Raw genomic sequence first — 17,344 nt, forward strand, 5'->3', positions numbered from 1 at the left:
TTAAATAAGCGTAGATTCTGGCATCATTTTAATGGATGTGATCCTTCCTTGGCACTGGCTGCTCCAGTTTGTTTGTTCACACCGATCTTGTGAACTCTGGATGGAAAATAAAAAGTGAAAGACTTGCAGAAGTGCCTTTTAGTTAGGAAATGGATAGATTACACTAGCAAAAATCTTGTCAGTGTTAAAGAATGTGGTACAAGAACCTAGATGCCAAGTCTTGGAAAATTCTTACGCCCATGATGTTTCTGTTGTCAGAATTTCACAATATACCAACCACTTCAATGCAGACATTTCCACAGACAAAACAGGATTTCAAAACCCCTTTTAGGGTTTCAAACCTCATATAATGGAAAGATCTGGTATATAAGCTAAGTACTAAGACAATAAAAATAAAAAGTAATGAAGCTGTGGACATATAGCTGCCTTGCTCATTTGGAAGAGAATGTTTTTGTCTCCTGCTATCTGTTGCTAAAGAAAAGCAATTAGCTTTGTCCATGAAGAGAAACTAACAGGTAAGAAGTGGTACAGAAATACAGAAAAATCAGTCCATCTGGTGCTATAGCTAAGAGAATCACAGTGCAAGGGTATAATCAAAATTATTGATCTTTATCTATCAGCATTTATCTGAACGGTGTTCAGAGAATCTATTTTGCAGAGATAATACTTCAGCTATGTTGTCAAGTTTAAGACTGAAACCACATATGCATACACATCTATACTCTGTGCATCAGCTGATTTATTTGAAAGTATCCCGAAGACAACTATCTACTTCATAGTAACAGGAATCAGAGTAAGGCAGGTACAGAAACAGATCACATATTTACAATTAAGAAAACAGCATTATTCCATATCCCTTCCTGCTACAGCAAATCTACTAAGAAGCAGAAAGCAATCTATTACTTGACAAGATAAAAAATGTCACTTAACATACAGCACCATAACCTTCAGATTTTTTTTTTTTTTTTTTAATAAAACTGTTAATATTTGCAAGCCATCGTATATAAAAACAGAACAAAGGCAGGACATATTGTGTCAAGTTTTGATCCAATATTGCATCAATATATCACTATATACAGAGACAGAACAACCAGGAGAACTTATGGCTCAGTAGATAACCAAAAGTATTTTATAAGAACCTGCAGTATATATGTATATTTTAGTTCACCAATCTTAAGGGTAGCTTAGATTTAGGAAGTAGCTGTTCTGTCATATCTTCAGTTTTGTTTTTCTCCAACATTGCTGCAGCTTTGTTCTCTTTATCTTTTTTGTGACTCCTTTTGTTCTGGAATTTAAAGAAAATGTGTGATAAGTTTTGCACGTTAAGATGATGCAGGTCCACGATACATTGGTGGAAGAGAAAGGTCAAAAGCAAGGAAGAAAATTAAAGTAAAAAATAAAAAATAAATAAATAAATTAAAAAAAAAAATCAAGAAAGCTAACTTTTATCAGATCTCTAAGAAAATGTACTGTATTAAATTTCATCTTTTCTATTAAACCACATGCATGCATCTAGCAAGTCATGACATTTTTCTAGGTTGTTAGAATGTTTATTTTAACTGAAGTTTAACAAAGCATATTCTACAGCATTAAAAGAAGTTATGAGACTACACTCAAGGCTATCAGCAAATGATTTTATACTACAAGCCTATTATAGAACGATAACTTTCTTTCACTGTTCAGAATACCTATGAAAGTTACCTGGAAAAAGGGAATGCCTCCATTTGCATGACAGCTTATGTTTATATCCACTAAGTACTTGTCATCACCAAGGCTTTCACTGGATTCTTGCATCCCTTCCTCCTCTTCCAGCAGGTCCTAAAACAGAAGCATTCAGAGAAGTTCACTGAATGTTTGAATTTCCTACATGAATGGAAGTGCTGTATTTCTTATAGATCCGACCACAATTTATGTATTTTTGTAAAACAGAAATGAGAGCCTCTAAACAACTATTAAGGTCTTCCCTTGTTTTTCAAGACAATGTTTTTCTCAAAAGCTAAGCATGCAACTCCAAGTACCACACAGGAAGGCTGCAACAGTGCTGGGTTTCTGGTCAACTTTCCACAGAGATTAAAAGAACACAAAACTCTTTAGAGATATGAAATCTTTGTTGACATGTTTGTAACTCATATACATACCTCATCTGCATTCCCCTCCACTTCCTGTATCACACTGTTCAGCATAGCATCAAGCGTTAATTGCTTTTGCCTCAGTTGTTCCAGTAGAAGTTCCCTGGGTTCTGTTTTCACCAGTGTGACTGGATAAGAGTAGTCTCTTCTCTGTGGAGTTGTCCCTTTAATGCAGATGGTATACAAATGAAAGGCACTATTAAATACATAAAGCAACTGCTTTAATTACAGATCATCAGTTTTACATTAACTCAATACAGAAGTCACACTTTCTTCAGTCAATCCTTGCATTCACCTTAAAAAAAAAAAAAAGTGCAAGATGGCCAGCTGTATTATGTTCCTATCAACCTCTGAATACAAACTCCACAACTCAGATTGCTTTCTACAAGATTGACTCCTGCCCTACTTGAAATACCTGTTGGAATATCCACTTTAAGATCTTCTTTCAGGAAACCATTAACCTGAGCCAGACCACGCTGTGCTTCTTCATTAAGTGCCAGCTTCTGTTCCAGAAGTACCCCCTGATCAACTTTCATTCGATCAAGAAGGCCATTTAGTATCTTCTCCTCAGCACATTTTTGAGTACCAATTTGGTCGGCAATTTCAGCTATTGCTTTATCACAGTTTTCTCCGTTTTTCTAGAACAAACAACAACAGGAAAAAAAAAAACCAACAAAGCACAAAAACATCAAGTTAACAGGAAAGTTAAGGTTATGGCCTCCTTTCTAAGATGTGGGTGCATGGTTAGTGACATGATCTAAAACGAAACAATTGTGAGACCTCAAATTGAGAAGTTTCAGTGCCAATTTTACATTCTCATTTTGAGAACTACCTTCAGAAGAAGAGTCAGTTTCTTAGAAAGTACGATCATTTCAGAAAGCTACTCTTCAAAATAAAAATGATGCCACCTGGTTCAGAACAGAATTGTTATGTGTCTACTCACAACACTGCATTAAATTAGGATTTTTAAGGGAAGTGATAAAATCCTACCAGGACTAGAAGCATTATGTATTTCTAGAGGACAAAGTAGACTTGTCTGTTCTATTACAGACTGTACTTCATCTCTGTCTAAATCTCCCTGGGACACTACCTGTAATTAAGCTTTAGAATTAGAGCTACATGCTACAAGTGGTAAAAAGCTTAAAGTACAGGTGGAAGTTAGCCACGTGGGATTAATCAAGACACTTTTTTTTTTTTTTAAAGTTATTTGCATTGCTAGTTTGAACTCTTACTCAAGTTAAGCTTTTTTATCTCATCAAAATGCATTTATTAGCATGAGTCTGCTGTGATCAAGACTCCATTTTGTACTGATTATAGTTAAGAATTTTCCCCTATGAATTCTCCTGTAGAAGTTTGTCTGCAAATATTGCATTAGACTACAATAGCTACAGGTACCTTTTGAAAACACATAAGCTGTTGTTTCTCATCCCTGAGGGACGATAGCTGCTGATCGGTAAAGCTGGCTATCTGAGCAATTGTAAGTTCAGCATATTTATCAGCATCCTGAGACACATTTGTGAGATTGTTGAGAAGCTGCTGACAGTGGTCAGTGGAATCTTCCAGCATCCTTTTATTTTCACCATTTATAATCCTGAGCTCCTTAGAAAAATTATCCATAGATGCAAGAAATCTGCTGTGATTAGAAGCTGTGCTGCTGACTAGGTTGGTAGTTTTCCTGCAACAACAGACACGTAACAATTCAGACATTTTTGAAAGGTGGATTTTAACACATGTTGCATCAGTTTATACCGAAAGTAATCAGTTCCTTACAGGTGAACATTTTCTTGCACAGCAGTGATGGTGGTCTTCAAGCCTCCATTTTTTGCCAGTACATCAGCTAAGTTCTTCTGAGTCTCTTGAGCAAACAGGTCAAGCTGTCTTTGTAGTGAGGACATTAACTCAGCTGCACTCTGTTAAGAAAAGTTGTATCTTTCAAGAAAGATATAACATAGTACAGCTTTGTTATTCTAAAGCTTAAGTCACATTTTTTCTATAGATGACAGACACTTTGCCTTTGGAGATTTACGTGAAGGCATATAAACTAGATGTGTTCATAGCAAGGGTAATTCTTGTTACTTTCCTACATAAGACACCTAAAGTCACACAACAGAAGTTGAAAAGAATTGGGATCACCAAGTCACTGTCCCACCATTGCTTCTGAAACAGATACCACGGTTTACTGCTAGAGAATTCAAAGAATAACGTGTGACACTATGATTTCTCTTCACTCCAAGGGTACCTTTGTATGTGCCAGTCTTGTCATTTCCACTTCTTCTCTTAAATTTTCACAATCATTCTGAAGCTGAGCAAGAACATTAGCTGTTTCTTCCTGTAATTTTTTCAGAGTGAGAGAAAGATCTTCAAAGAAGGTATCCATTTCTTTTTTATGACTTTCCAGCTTTAAAAAAAAAAAAAAAAACACAAAACAGAAGTTTATTCTCAGTTAAATGTTTGTTATTAGATAAGAACTGGATACTTATCTGTAGCATAATGGGCAAGAGAGGGGAGAAGAAACCTTTACTTCACAAAAGCTGTCGAAGGCAAGCATAGTGGGTGAATGGTAGCAAATAACATGTAGTACATTCAGAAGTAACAGAATGGCACTTAGTATGGGCTTTCCTAAATATAATTCAGCATGCAAAATACACAAAATAGGACTCAACATACTTGGCTAAGACCAGAATAAGAAGCAACAGCTTGTAAGACATGTACTTATTGCTGTTAAAGCTTGAAAACTAGCAGACAGCTTTTAAATGAAGTGAGTTTATTTGAGATGAGATGCAATTGACAGAAGAGGGAAATTTAGTCCTCCACCTGGAACTGAGGTTTTTTTTTCCCCAACAAAATGGAGAGAATGAAAGAGTGGAGCTGCAATACAAAGACTTAAAACATAATTGCCCAAGGAGGTTGTGAAGTCACCATCCCTGAAGGTGTTCAAGAAACATTAAGATGTTAAACTGAGGGACATGGTTTAGTGAGAAATATTGGCGATGGGTGGATGGTTGGACTGGATCATCTTGGAAGTCTTTTCCAACCTTGTTAATTCTATGATTCTGTGATAACATAGCAAAAAAAAAAAAAAAAAAAGCAAGCAAAGAACTTTTATAAATGTAGCACTGTCTATGTATATTGTTATTGTACACTTCCACATTCTCCATAATGAAAATAACTAGGAAATAAAGTTCGGTACAATAGCAGGAGAAATTTGAAGTGATAGAACTCATTTAAGTCAGCTGTTTCAGACTTCCATAATACAGTAGAGACTACACAAAAAATATTATCAAATACCTGTTATACATAGCTTTAAGCATCTACATTTTATTATTTGTCTTCAGCATTTAGGTGAGCAGCTGTGCCAATACAGGTAGCAAGGGGACACAACACACACAAAAATGGAAGTCCAAAAGGAAAAGCTATGAAGTAAAACAACGTGAGAGAATAAAGGAGATAAAGCCAAACCATGCATGAAAACACTAGCACTGCAGAAAAGGGGGTATATGCAAGAAAAGCACAAGAGAAAAATCTGTTTATTACCTTATCAGCCACAGCTGAATACTTTTTCATGTTAGTCTGAAATTGACAGTTTAGGCCCAGGACAAATTCTACCATTGGTGTCAAGCTATTTAATGCGCTTCCTAATCCTGACGCATGCTCCTCCTAGAAAGAGCAATAGGAAAAAAAAAGGTAAAACAAAATATGGAAGTCTCTTTGGTACTTTTCTAAGAAGTTATTCATATGGATAAGTAAGGTCTACGTGCTCTGCAGTTAGCTTTTGCTGTACAGCACGTTACAGCTCATGATGGGATGAGGAGGGAAGAGGTATGTAATCATGGCCAAGTGTTGAAACAGAGAGTCAGGAAAAAAAAAAAAAAAAAAAAAAGATTGTTTATAGCACCTCTTCTGATTGAGGACAATTTCATATACTTCAAATAAAAAAAAAAGTGTATGTAAATTTACTAACAATTAATCTCAGTAGCTCAGCTTTATGATCAAGTGACAGATTCTCATGTTGTAATACTTTTTCAGACATGCAAGAAACTTCTGTAGACACCAATTTCTTAAGAGAGGCAAAGGATGCTGATACAACTGATGTAAGAATATTAGCTGCCGAAGAACTGGTAGACAAGATGTCACCTAGAAAAGAAATTGCAAAGTGTTACAAAACTTACTACTCTTAGCTGACCATCTGAGACACATTATTATGTAATTACTACATTGTTTAAAATAAGACTTAATCTTTCAACTAACAGAGACCCAATTTAAAATGTTGATCTTTGATTGTACTACTGCAAAATATAAGGATGACCTTCATGTAGAGGTATTACACTTACCTATAAAATGCGTGTAAGACATCAACATCTGTTGCTGCTTCGCACTGTTCTCATTAACTGAATCTTGTATTTTGTTGAACAAATCAGTCATTTGTTGTGCAAACGTATTTTGGACAACAGCATTGTGCTGATCAACAGCCTTCTTACGGTCCAGTTTTGCGTGGAGACCAGATACATCTTTTGTGGTTTCTTCAACTGTATTAAGCAACTAAAATTTTTAAGGTTATTTCAGTAGATATTTAAATCAGAAGCCAAGCATAAATTTATGTTCAGAAGAACTATAGTTTTAAGTTGAACGTGAAGCAGATATTTCCTTTAACATCAAATTACAACCGTTCTTAATCTTGTGCTATGCCATCTACAGCCTCAGTACAAGAAAAATTTACCTACTAGAGAACATTCGCCCCCAACTCTCACGTATTAAAATAGAACATCCTCAGCATTCAAGGAATTAAAATACAATGAACATAGAACAGTAACCAAGAAATCCCCAGTAGCTTCACAGTTTTCTGAAAGATTTGACAGTAAATATATTTTTAATTGTACTGAAAGCAAGTGATTTCCAGTATTACCTCTGTGATAATTTAGAATTTGAAAGTATACTGGAATTTGGTTTTGTAGTTAGTGTAAATGATTTCTCTACCCATTTATCTCACACAAACATTCCATATCAGCATGCAAAACTGAGCTCCCGCTCCCAACCCTACAAGAACCCAAACAGAAAGAACTTTTCATATTGACTAAAGACACGGAATTAATCACTTTGCACTTTAAATAGCAGGACTCTGTCTCTATCAAGTCTGTTTTGAAAATTAAGACCAGTCATAAACACATCAAAAAAAGCACCTAAATACCCTCTAAAATATAGAGACATGGCAATAGTTTCAGTTACTCAGTGAGTATTATTGCATGTCCCTTGGTTCTTGCAATTTCTCTACTCTAGTTATGCATAACTTACTCTGTTTTAGGGTCAGGCTTAAGTGTCTAGTTAGGTAACCTAAACTAGTTATTCTGCAAAACAACTCATAACAATAGAAACTGCAGAGCACTGAAAGCCTTATGAAAACCTTATGAAAAGCCAGCTTCCAGACTGACAGTTTGCTGTTAGATATACTGTTTAATACTTTCACAGAGGAAGCCTTGCAATCTCTAAGTGACTCCTCACTGTAACAGTTTTCAGAGGGTCAATCATAGTTTTTAAACCTTAAATTCATTTTTGTCACTCACATCATCCTCTAGTGACAAAGACATCTTTGAACAGATTGCTGAACCCTTAAAGAGAGGAAGTTATTGTTACAATTAGATGCCAGGAGAGTGATAACCTTGCTAGCTGTGCCATGAAGTTTTTGTTCAGCATTTTCCAAAATGGAAACCACATATTCCTCTTCAGCCAGATGAACTTTGGTTTCTTGCAGATCTTTCTGTGTTTCTTCCAGTTCCTTCTCCTTGATTTCTAGATCTGTTTTACACTGCTCAAGTTCGTTTTTATTAACTGTGAACAGTTCAGTCACCTACAGTGTAAGACAAGCATCAGTACAGTAACATTGCTCTTTGCAAGCTCAACTGCAACTCGCCATATATCCCTAGTTATGTCACAATACTAGAAAACAGTTTGTCATCTAGATAAGCAAGAAAGTTTCAGCAGTTTCAGCTGTAAGGCTCAGAAATCTTAAGCCTGACTAGAGGCTAGAAGAGCCTTTATTTACTGAAAACATCACAAACCAATACAGTTTTTATTGTGAAAATCCTTCACTTCCCTATTCAAGTCACAAGATCAAGCATTCATTATATCACAATGAAGGAATCCCCACTAAACAAATATAAGCTGATAGAATGAGGAATAATCAGTAAAACTGATTAAAGGTAAGCCTGTTTATGCACACTAGTTACATACTCCATTTGTTTAAGAGAAATTTTCCAATTTTTTTTTTCTGCATATTCTTGTTAGTGGGAGTCATCACCACTCCCCCCCTTCATTCTTTGCTTCTAAGCACACAACTCCAACTGAGATTATGCTGTTTTACAAGATTTTTGCTGGAAAGTCAAAGAAAATTCGAGGTTCAGTTTTAAACATTGAAAGAGTTTGTTTTTTTTTTTTTTTTTTAAATTCAATATTGCATTCTGCAATTTCATATACAGTATCTGAAATTCTCAACTTCTAGAAAATTCCATCAACTAATTACTAAGGATATTTAAGACCAAAATTTTTGTCACTATTTAAACAACTCTCTTCCCTCAAGACATCTTCTCTTTATCTGGGGGATTTAAGCTGCATGAGAAATGGCACTTACTCTTTTCATCTCTTCCTCCATGACAGTGATTTTGTCAATATACTCTGCAATTTGTTCTTCCTGAACCGTCAGCTTTCCATTAAGGGCTCTAAAGCAAAGATTAATAAGAACAACAACAGTAATAAAGTTGATTTCTAGATCAGCTATTGGTCTCATGTTGCATGTTTAGTCATTTCAAGAAGTATTGACTTCAGCATTTGAATTTTCAATTAACACAGATAGGATTAAAGACAGCTTATTGTGCTTTGAGAGAAGACTTGTTCATACAGAAAATTTAAAATAGAAGTTTATATAAAAGCTGATAGAGCAAATAAGATATTAAAAAAAGATGAATGCTCATTTTGCTTGTGGCAAATTCCACAAATGAAGTTCTCAGTGCAAGCACATTTCATAGGCTTCTATTTGAGTAATAACTAATTTCTAAAGAAGAAAGTAACTGGTCAGTTAAATCTTCCTAACTTAGCCTTATGAAAATAGATCTGGAAACATTTCTGTTTAAGGATAGGAACCAGTATATGCTGTTAGACATCTTATAGCAATCCTGAAGACGTACTCAAAATTTTCAAGGGAAATATAGACGCCATTTTTCTCACGTGTAGCAGCAAGGTCTCGTTTCAGACGCTCAATCTCTTCAGTATATTCCTGCATCAAGAAATAACCACATTTCAACATGAATAGTTATACTTCATTTTCAAAGTTCTCCTCAACAGATGTGAGACATCTGGAATTATATGGAAGTTTTCCACAAGCACAGAAGGATGTTCCAGAATCTAGTGTTTCACTTGTGTCCAAATAAGTTCAGTGTAGCACAGATTCATAACATTGCACATATGTAGAGCATTGAATCTTCCTATTCAAATTATTGTTTATTCCATTTAACAGTTTATATTGGGAATTGCAGCTTCTTTAATAGCATTCATGTTCTTCATAGGGCCTTTTCATTCATAGTTTATAGTTCGTTGCTTAAATTTAAGCATTTTTGAGGGAATTAAGCTGCTAATGGAGAAATCCAGCAAAATAGTAATCTACTGTTACTTAGTAGGTCTTCACTACCTGGTGAACAGGTACACAGTCATAGATAATAGCAATCACACTGTCTCCAGCTTTAGCTTTAACAATAGCTTCAGTATTTGCAGTGTTTAATAGCGTACCAGCAGAGCACCTTAGTAAAGCATCCCCTCAGTGATTAAAATCACCTCAGAAATGTGCTTCTGGTAGCCAATTTCCCCATAGTTTCATAACATTTCTCCTGTGCAGGAATTAGAATAGTCAAATGTATTCTGTCTTTACAGTAATCAAATACATACGCCTAGCTTACCTTAATAAGAGCTTTTTTGGTCAGCTTCTGGTTAACTTCAGGCTTGTTCAATATGTTCTTTGCCCTGTGGGCATATTCCAGCGTACTCAGTGTTTCCTGTGATAAACAGATACAACTTTAGGTTAAGCTGAGGAGAAAATATTTTTGGAAAAAACAAAACAAAACAAAAAACCACAAATATTATGGAGTAGGTATTCAGATTAAAATTTACCTCAAGATTTATAGATGCAGGAGAAACTGTGGCAATTATTGATGTTTTTGTTCGTCCTCCAAGAGAATCTTGAAGGATTCTTGTGAGTTTAGATTCCCTGTATGGAACATGTGGGGCTCTTTCTACTAGAGCAGAAATAACTCTTCCCAGAGTCAGGAGAGACTGATTGATATTTCCAGCTTCACGAGCTCTTTTGTCAACTGCCCCAGATCGACCAATGTTCTCACTTCCTGCAAGATCAACCTGAAAGAGGAAAGACACGTGCTTCTATCTCAAATCAGCGCAAGGAATGCTTGCTCTGTCACAGCGTGCATGAGCTAACACATGTATTTGTTCAGGAGATTGTAGGAGTGATGAACGAGACAGACATTTCTAAGAATGACAAACAGTTCACATCGCTCAGAAAAAATGACAATTTCTTTACCCTTACAAGTGCTTAATTCTCAAGAGAATGAGGTTACATTGCTTAGTTCCTTACTTTAGTATTGCCATCAATGAAATTTAATTCAAATACTTACCAAGTTCAGCTTCCCAATTTTAACAAGTTCTTCTCCATCTACTGTGGTTTCTTTCATATGGATGGTAATTGAAAATACGGAGTGGGAACGGCTATAAAAGAACTCAATTTCAGACAAATGTTCTTTAAGCCCAATTATCTGCTTTCTATGAGACATTACTCCAGGTTAGTTATCAGTGCTCTTTATAGAAAATAAATGCACCCCCATTAATTGCAACTTTACACATTTCCAATACAATAAAAATTGTCTATTTTTATCTGTGTACATGTAAGGAAATCATAATCTAGCAGGCTAGAATACCAATCAAACTTCAACCAGTTGCTTCATTGATGTATCTATCAAGTGAAGCCAACAGAAATATCTGATGTTGATACTTCTATCTTCTCTACTCATAGACACTTCAAGAGAACTGGCTTGCAGTTTTGTAGCCAATACAATAGGAACAATTTTACAGAACATGAGATTAGGAAATTTAGTACTTCATACAGACTAAAGAAAATCAGCAAGAATCTGAATCCAATATTGAAGATGTAGAAATTCAATTTAGTTTTCATTCAAAACATTAAGTTTTAAAAAAAAATACATTAGCTTGAGATTATTTAACAAGCTTTCACAATAGGAAGCTGGGACATACAGTAAACCATAGAAGTTATGGCAGTTTGAAACCTACTTGCTCACAATGACAGACATGAAATCTGCAGTTCAAGAATGAGAAGTCAGTAATAAATACTGAGATTTTTGACTAACACGTCTACTAGATTCTGACTATGAGCTGCAATCATACGACATAGCCTGCATTGCCATACAAAAATCCCTTATTCTTATTTCTGACTTCCACAATACATCTTGTACATTTTCATAAGTTAGCATTATTCTATTAAAAAAAAAAAAAAAAAAACAGATCTGAACACTGTTTCGTAAGTTCAGTTTCAGAATCTTAATTGTATCATTTCCTATTGGTGGTGAGGAGAGGAAGGGACACTTATGCCTAGATTTTTTCCAGTGAACAGAACCAGAAAAAAAGACAACAATAAACCAATAATACCCCATAATAGCTAGAACAAAGACAATCCATCTCTCTCACACGGGTGTATCTGCTAAACATCATCAATATTTACTGTAAAGATTATTTATTCCACACTTAAACATACAGCATACTTCAATGATATCCATCAGATTTGTGTTTCCATAGAAATATAAAGTTTTGAGAAAGCTAATTGCTTGATTTAGAGTTATTAATAAATTCCAGTATTCTGCATGCCAGACTAAGAATATTCTACCTCTCACATTGCACCTGGATAGGTGGAATTTCAGGACTACCATTTTAATTGTATATTTAAAACAGTATGCAATCTTGAAACAACAGTTTTTTGTAATCACGTTTTCTGACAGCAACAGCTTTTTAAGAGAAACTTCCATAATTTACAATGCATCTTCATACATGTACTAGAATACATCAACCCACAGAACGCAAGAAAAAGTTTCTTGCTATGGTTTCCTAATCTATATGTGGCAACAAACTATAATATCTAATCTCAAGATCAGGCAAGGCTTACTCTGGCTTCAACAATTTTTCCTTCTTCGGTAAAATCCAGTTTAATAGAACATTAACAAAATAAGTCTCTGAAACACACAAGATTTGTACCTGGAATATGCATTCATGTAAGTAGCTGCAGTTGTTCTCTTTGCTGCACCCCTTTCCAGGATCTGATAGACTTCATTTTTGTTGTGTACAGTTACCTCCTCTAAGCCTTTAATAATTACACCTCTCTGTCAAAAAACAACAAAACAAACAAACAAAAAAACCCATGTTCATTCAACCTCTTCAAACTGTTCCAGAAGTCTTCATATAACAGATTTTGGAAGACCGCACTCACCTTATTTCGGGGGTCATCAAACATCTGCAGTCTTTCTCCAACATCAGGAGCAGGATTCAGAAGATCAAAAAGCTCCTCATTATATATTTCCAAAAGAGAGACTTTCACTGAAAATTCAGTGCCATTCTCTGTGAGTTTTTCAAATATCTGATGCAATGTACGAGGTATTATACCTGCTAATGGATCCTACAAATTAAAATGAAAAAACAAGTACATACATAGATGTACAAAAAGAGAGTTGGGGAAGGAGTGAAGTAGTAGCAAATTTTAGCTACAGTCTGTTGGTCTAATGGATACAGACAAAAAATACAATGAACAAAGATTATTTCCTGTGCAATTATTGCTAAGATTTGTATGTATGCATTAATGATATATAAAGTTCTGGTTTTCACAAGTAATGAGAACACTCGTTAATTTACTAATGTTTACCAAAAGTTGGCTTCAGTGTTTGAAAGAAATCAACTTTAGGCTGTCTTTAGCTTTCTGCAATATCTACTTTTGTATTACACAGCACAGCTACAAGAGAAACCTCATGAGTAAAAACGTACCTCTTCCCAAGTGTACTCCTCGTTGGGGGACCGTTCCCCTTCCATTGTGAAAGTCTTACCAGTACCAGTTTGGCCATAGCTGTTAAGAATGAAAAATTAAGATGTAAACAAGAAACAAAAATTAAAGTGAGATTTTCTAATAGTAATACTGGGATACTTACGCAAACACTGTACAGTTATAGCCCATAATAACTTCATCCAAAATAGGACACACAACACTCCGGTATACGTCAATCTGCTTTGCCTGAGCTCCAAAAACCTGTCAGAGCAAAGACAACTTGTCCTATTTACCAGTACAGTAACATATTGCACTGTGCATACTGCACAGTGTAGACATCAGACTCTATTAAGAGAAATTTGCTGGGTTACAGCTACAAGTGTCCAGCTTGACAAGCAGTTACCATATCAAATGTGTAAGTCTTTTTTAACATCTTGTCTGTGACTCCTCCAGTGCGGATGCTGACTTCTTTCCGTGCTTGATCACAGTCTACAACAGCATAGGAGTTTGCTTTACGTTCCGAGGCATTAAAAGGCCTAAAAGCAGAAGAGTATCAAATTAATACAATTACTAACAGCAACGTGAAATGGTCTAGAGGAAGGCCACTAAGATGATTAGAGGGCTGGAGCACCTCTTCCATGAAAAAAGGTTGAAGGAACTGGGATTGTTTAGCTTGGAAAAGAGAAGGCTCTGGGGAGGCCTCATTGTGGCCTTCCAATATTTGAAGGGAGCATATAAACAGGAGGAGGTATGACTGTTCACAAGGGTGGATAGTGATAGGACAAGGGAGAACGGTTCTAAACTGAGACGGGGAGGTTTAGGTTGGATACTAGGAGGAAGTGTTTCACGTAGAGAGTGGCAATGCTTTTGAACAGGTTGTCCCACAGAGGTTGTGGATGCCCCACCCCTGGATGCATTCAAGGCCAGGCTGGATGTGGCTCTGGGCAGCCTGGTCTGGCGTTGGCAACCCTGCACACAGCAGGGGGTTGGAACTGGATGATCACTGTGGTCCTTTTCAACCCAGGCCACTCTATGATTCTATGATTTAAGAATCCACAAAATGATAACTGAGCAAAAGGAACATTAACTGATTTAAGTTAAAAGTTTTATATTTGTTTAAGGAAAACTGACACAACTTGCTTTCCAGATATTGTTCTCCTTCCATTTGCCAGGACAAACCAAGCATCTATAGCTTCTCATGCATTTACGTGGTTAGCTGTTTGTTGCTGTTTCTAAATAATAGTGTCCATAAATACATTTATGACTGCTTAGCTGCATGCATATTTAACTTGCATTTAAAAATGTCTTTCTTGCTAGAGTTATCTAACCAATGAGTGAGGGGAGCAATTAAATGCTGCAAAGAGTTGTATGAATAAGCACCTCGAGAAAAGGAAAACTGTATGTACAATAGTCAAGATAATAGTGAACCAAATCAATGCACTTCAAAAGTTCCCTATTTTTCCACTTAGACAAACAGTGCAGCCCACACGTCTCTTGTGAATGACAACTCCCTAAGCACCAGATATGCTAATACAGCCCACAGCTAGCAGAACAGTAGACAGCAATGCTGGAATCTTTATAATGCTGACACACTTGAATAGAATCTGTAAATTCTGAATAGAATTTTATAAGACAGAAAATAATGCCTTTGGGTTTGGTGAACAAGAAGCCCATGCACCTTTTTATTACACTTTTAAGTAAAGTTTAACAGAGATACAAGAAAAAAAAAATTCAATATTTTCTTTTATCACTAGGTTAATCCAAATGTGGCACATAAAATTTTCCTTATAGGGGCAGCAATAATAATCCCTCATAAATAAAAAAAATTTAAAAAAATTAAAAAAAAAAAAAAAATCACACGCCAAATCACAAAATGTGTTCTTAAATTTCATCCTGCAGTGTTACTGTGCTGGATATCTGTTACCCATTCAGGAACTCATCACTGTTGTGGCTGACATTTCCTCCTCATGGTAGCACTGAGACTGAAGTGTTAGATTCTAGATAGGCCACTCAATGCTTCAGCACAAGACAGTGAATGGAGTCAGGTTGCTGTGGTGACAGCCAATTTCAACCATCTTGTTCACAGCAGCAAGTTAAGGCTTTGGCTTTGCTACTTCTAAAATAGCAAGAAGCTGAACAGTAACTGTAGTCTTCTTTGCAGCAACATAACAGAGAACCAGATGAATGCAGACCAGAGAATCAAAGAAATGGCCTTATAGTCACCTCATGATAAAGGGGCAATTCAGTTAAACTAGAGCAAGTGCCACTAGGCAAGCAGCAACTTGGCACGCAGCGATAGCATTTGGTGACACGTTCATTCCCTTAAGTTATCAAAAGGACATTAATGTATAAGAGAATAATAGAAAACTTTAAGTTGCAAGGGACCTTTAAACACACAGTAGCGTACACATTCAGAAGCTCCAAACTCATATTTTATTGAAACACGGTGAATGTGTGGCTTGAGGTTTTCGAATCATCAGGCTTCAGAAGGAAATTAGGGGCCACTGAAACAATTGCATCCATTGATCTACAAAATGAGAACTCGAATGCTGCAGAAGGGAACGGGAAGGAGCTTTTGCTGCTCCAAAGTATCAGCCACAACAAAAGCAAAACACTGCTCCACATACAATCCTGATGCTGCTGTATCGCAGAACACAATCTTAATCGAATAGACACCAATACACAGCCAGGCTGCAGCAGAACGATGCAGTACTGGACAGATGGAAAAGAAGCCAATTGCTCAACAGTGTTTCAAATACAACTGCTCCAAAATCGTCTTTTGCAACATTCTCGCCTTTCACCAACACTTACACCCAGCCTCCTAACGCCCATTCCAGCGCCTTCTTACTAACATTGAAAGAATAAAAGCGAACGCCGCTTTTAATGGTTATTTTCAGCGTGGGTTTGTTAAAGTACAACCTCCCACCAGTAACAACTTGGTAAGCCGGCGTCCGTACTGGCACAAAAAAACCTCGCGAAGGCAATTTAGAACACGGTATCATTACCTACGCTACCTCTCGTTCAGCTCCCCTTACCCGTCCTACACAGCCTCGCACCGAATAGTCACCGCTCAGCAGACGCCGACCCATCCCGCACGGACCCGCAGCTCACCCCGGAGCAGCGCCGACCCGCCCGCGCCCCGCAGCCCGGAGCGCCCCCCGGCAGCAGCACACCCCGCGCAGCTCCCCTTCCTCGAGCCCAGGGCTCGCAGCGCCTACCTGCAGCGCACCACCACCTGGATGTTCTTGCCCTTCTCCTCCTTCTCCTTCTTCGAGCCGCCGCCACTCTGGAAGCTGAGGGAGGCCATGGCGCACTCGGCCGCGAGGGAGCCGAGGACGACGGTAGAGGCACCGGCTGCGCTGCACGGGCGCGGCTCAAGCTGAAGCCGAGACTTAGAACCAGCCCAACGCCTGCGAGCGCCTGCCGCCACCGCCGCCGCCGCCGCCTTCGAACCGCGCGGCGCTGCCGCCCGACCAATCAGCGGGCGCCCGCGGGGCACCATGGGACCTACTTTCAAATTTCGGGTGACGACGCGAAAGGCACGGCGGACGCGGCCGATCCTGCCGTGAGCGCAGTGCATGCCGGGAACTGTAGTGCCGGCGGGGCACCACGTGACAGGAAAATGGCGGCTCGCGCATCCCCCCGAGGCCCCGCCCCGCCCCGAAACCGAGCCGGGAGGGGGCGCCAGAGAGCGGGCCTGAGAGCGCACCGCTCTGCCCCGCTGCAGGGCAGCGCGGAGCGTTTCGCCGAGTATGGCCTTGACTGCGGGCAGGTCCTGCGGCACAGGGGAGGAGCGGCTGCCACCGGAGATATAATCGGTCCGGGACGGTTTGCTCTCAAGAGTTCATATGGGATCCTTACACGTGTGCATAGCGTCATCTACTACGGTGCTTTTAGTTGCTGTTTTAGGGCCTTTCCAGTTACCCAAACTAGGATTACCACCTATAATTCCACAGGTTCCTTCCCCACCCCTTATTTTTTTTAAATGGATGCTTTGAAACTTATACCTCCTCCATGAGCTCTTACAGCCAATAGAATGAATCCCAGCCTGCAAGGCTTGTGGTCCTTTTTGTGACAGTGCCACGAAGCAGCAGCACGTGGTGCTCCTTCACCATTTACCTCC

At 38.0% G+C, this 17,344-nt stretch overlaps 1 protein-coding gene across 1 annotated transcript; it reads right to left on the minus strand.

The window, feature by feature from the left end:
• Window positions 1–1,000: 1,000 nt before the first annotated feature.
• Window positions 1,001–16,874, minus strand: KIF11 (kinesin family member 11). Its single transcript, XM_048945285.1, is given in 23 exon segments — window positions 1,001–1,285; window positions 1,702–1,818; window positions 2,139–2,293; window positions 2,545–2,767; window positions 3,525–3,804; window positions 3,900–4,039; window positions 4,369–4,527; window positions 5,664–5,786; window positions 6,091–6,263; window positions 6,461–6,668; window positions 7,783–7,971; window positions 8,752–8,839; window positions 9,305–9,393; window positions 10,070–10,165; window positions 10,281–10,523; window positions 10,799–10,889; window positions 12,444–12,568; window positions 12,676–12,861; window positions 13,224–13,302; window positions 13,385–13,482; window positions 13,625–13,757; window positions 16,440–16,759; window positions 16,761–16,874. Coding segments are annotated over 23 exon segments (3,540 nt in total). The 5' UTR covers window positions 16,860–16,874; the 3' UTR covers window positions 1,001–1,159.
• Between the last annotated feature and the right edge of the window lie 470 nt (window positions 16,875–17,344).

Source organism: Lagopus muta, chromosome 5 (genome assembly GCF_023343835.1).
Source record: "Lagopus muta isolate bLagMut1 chromosome 5, bLagMut1 primary, whole genome shotgun sequence".
NCBI lineage: Eukaryota > Metazoa > Chordata > Aves > Galliformes > Phasianidae > Lagopus > Lagopus muta.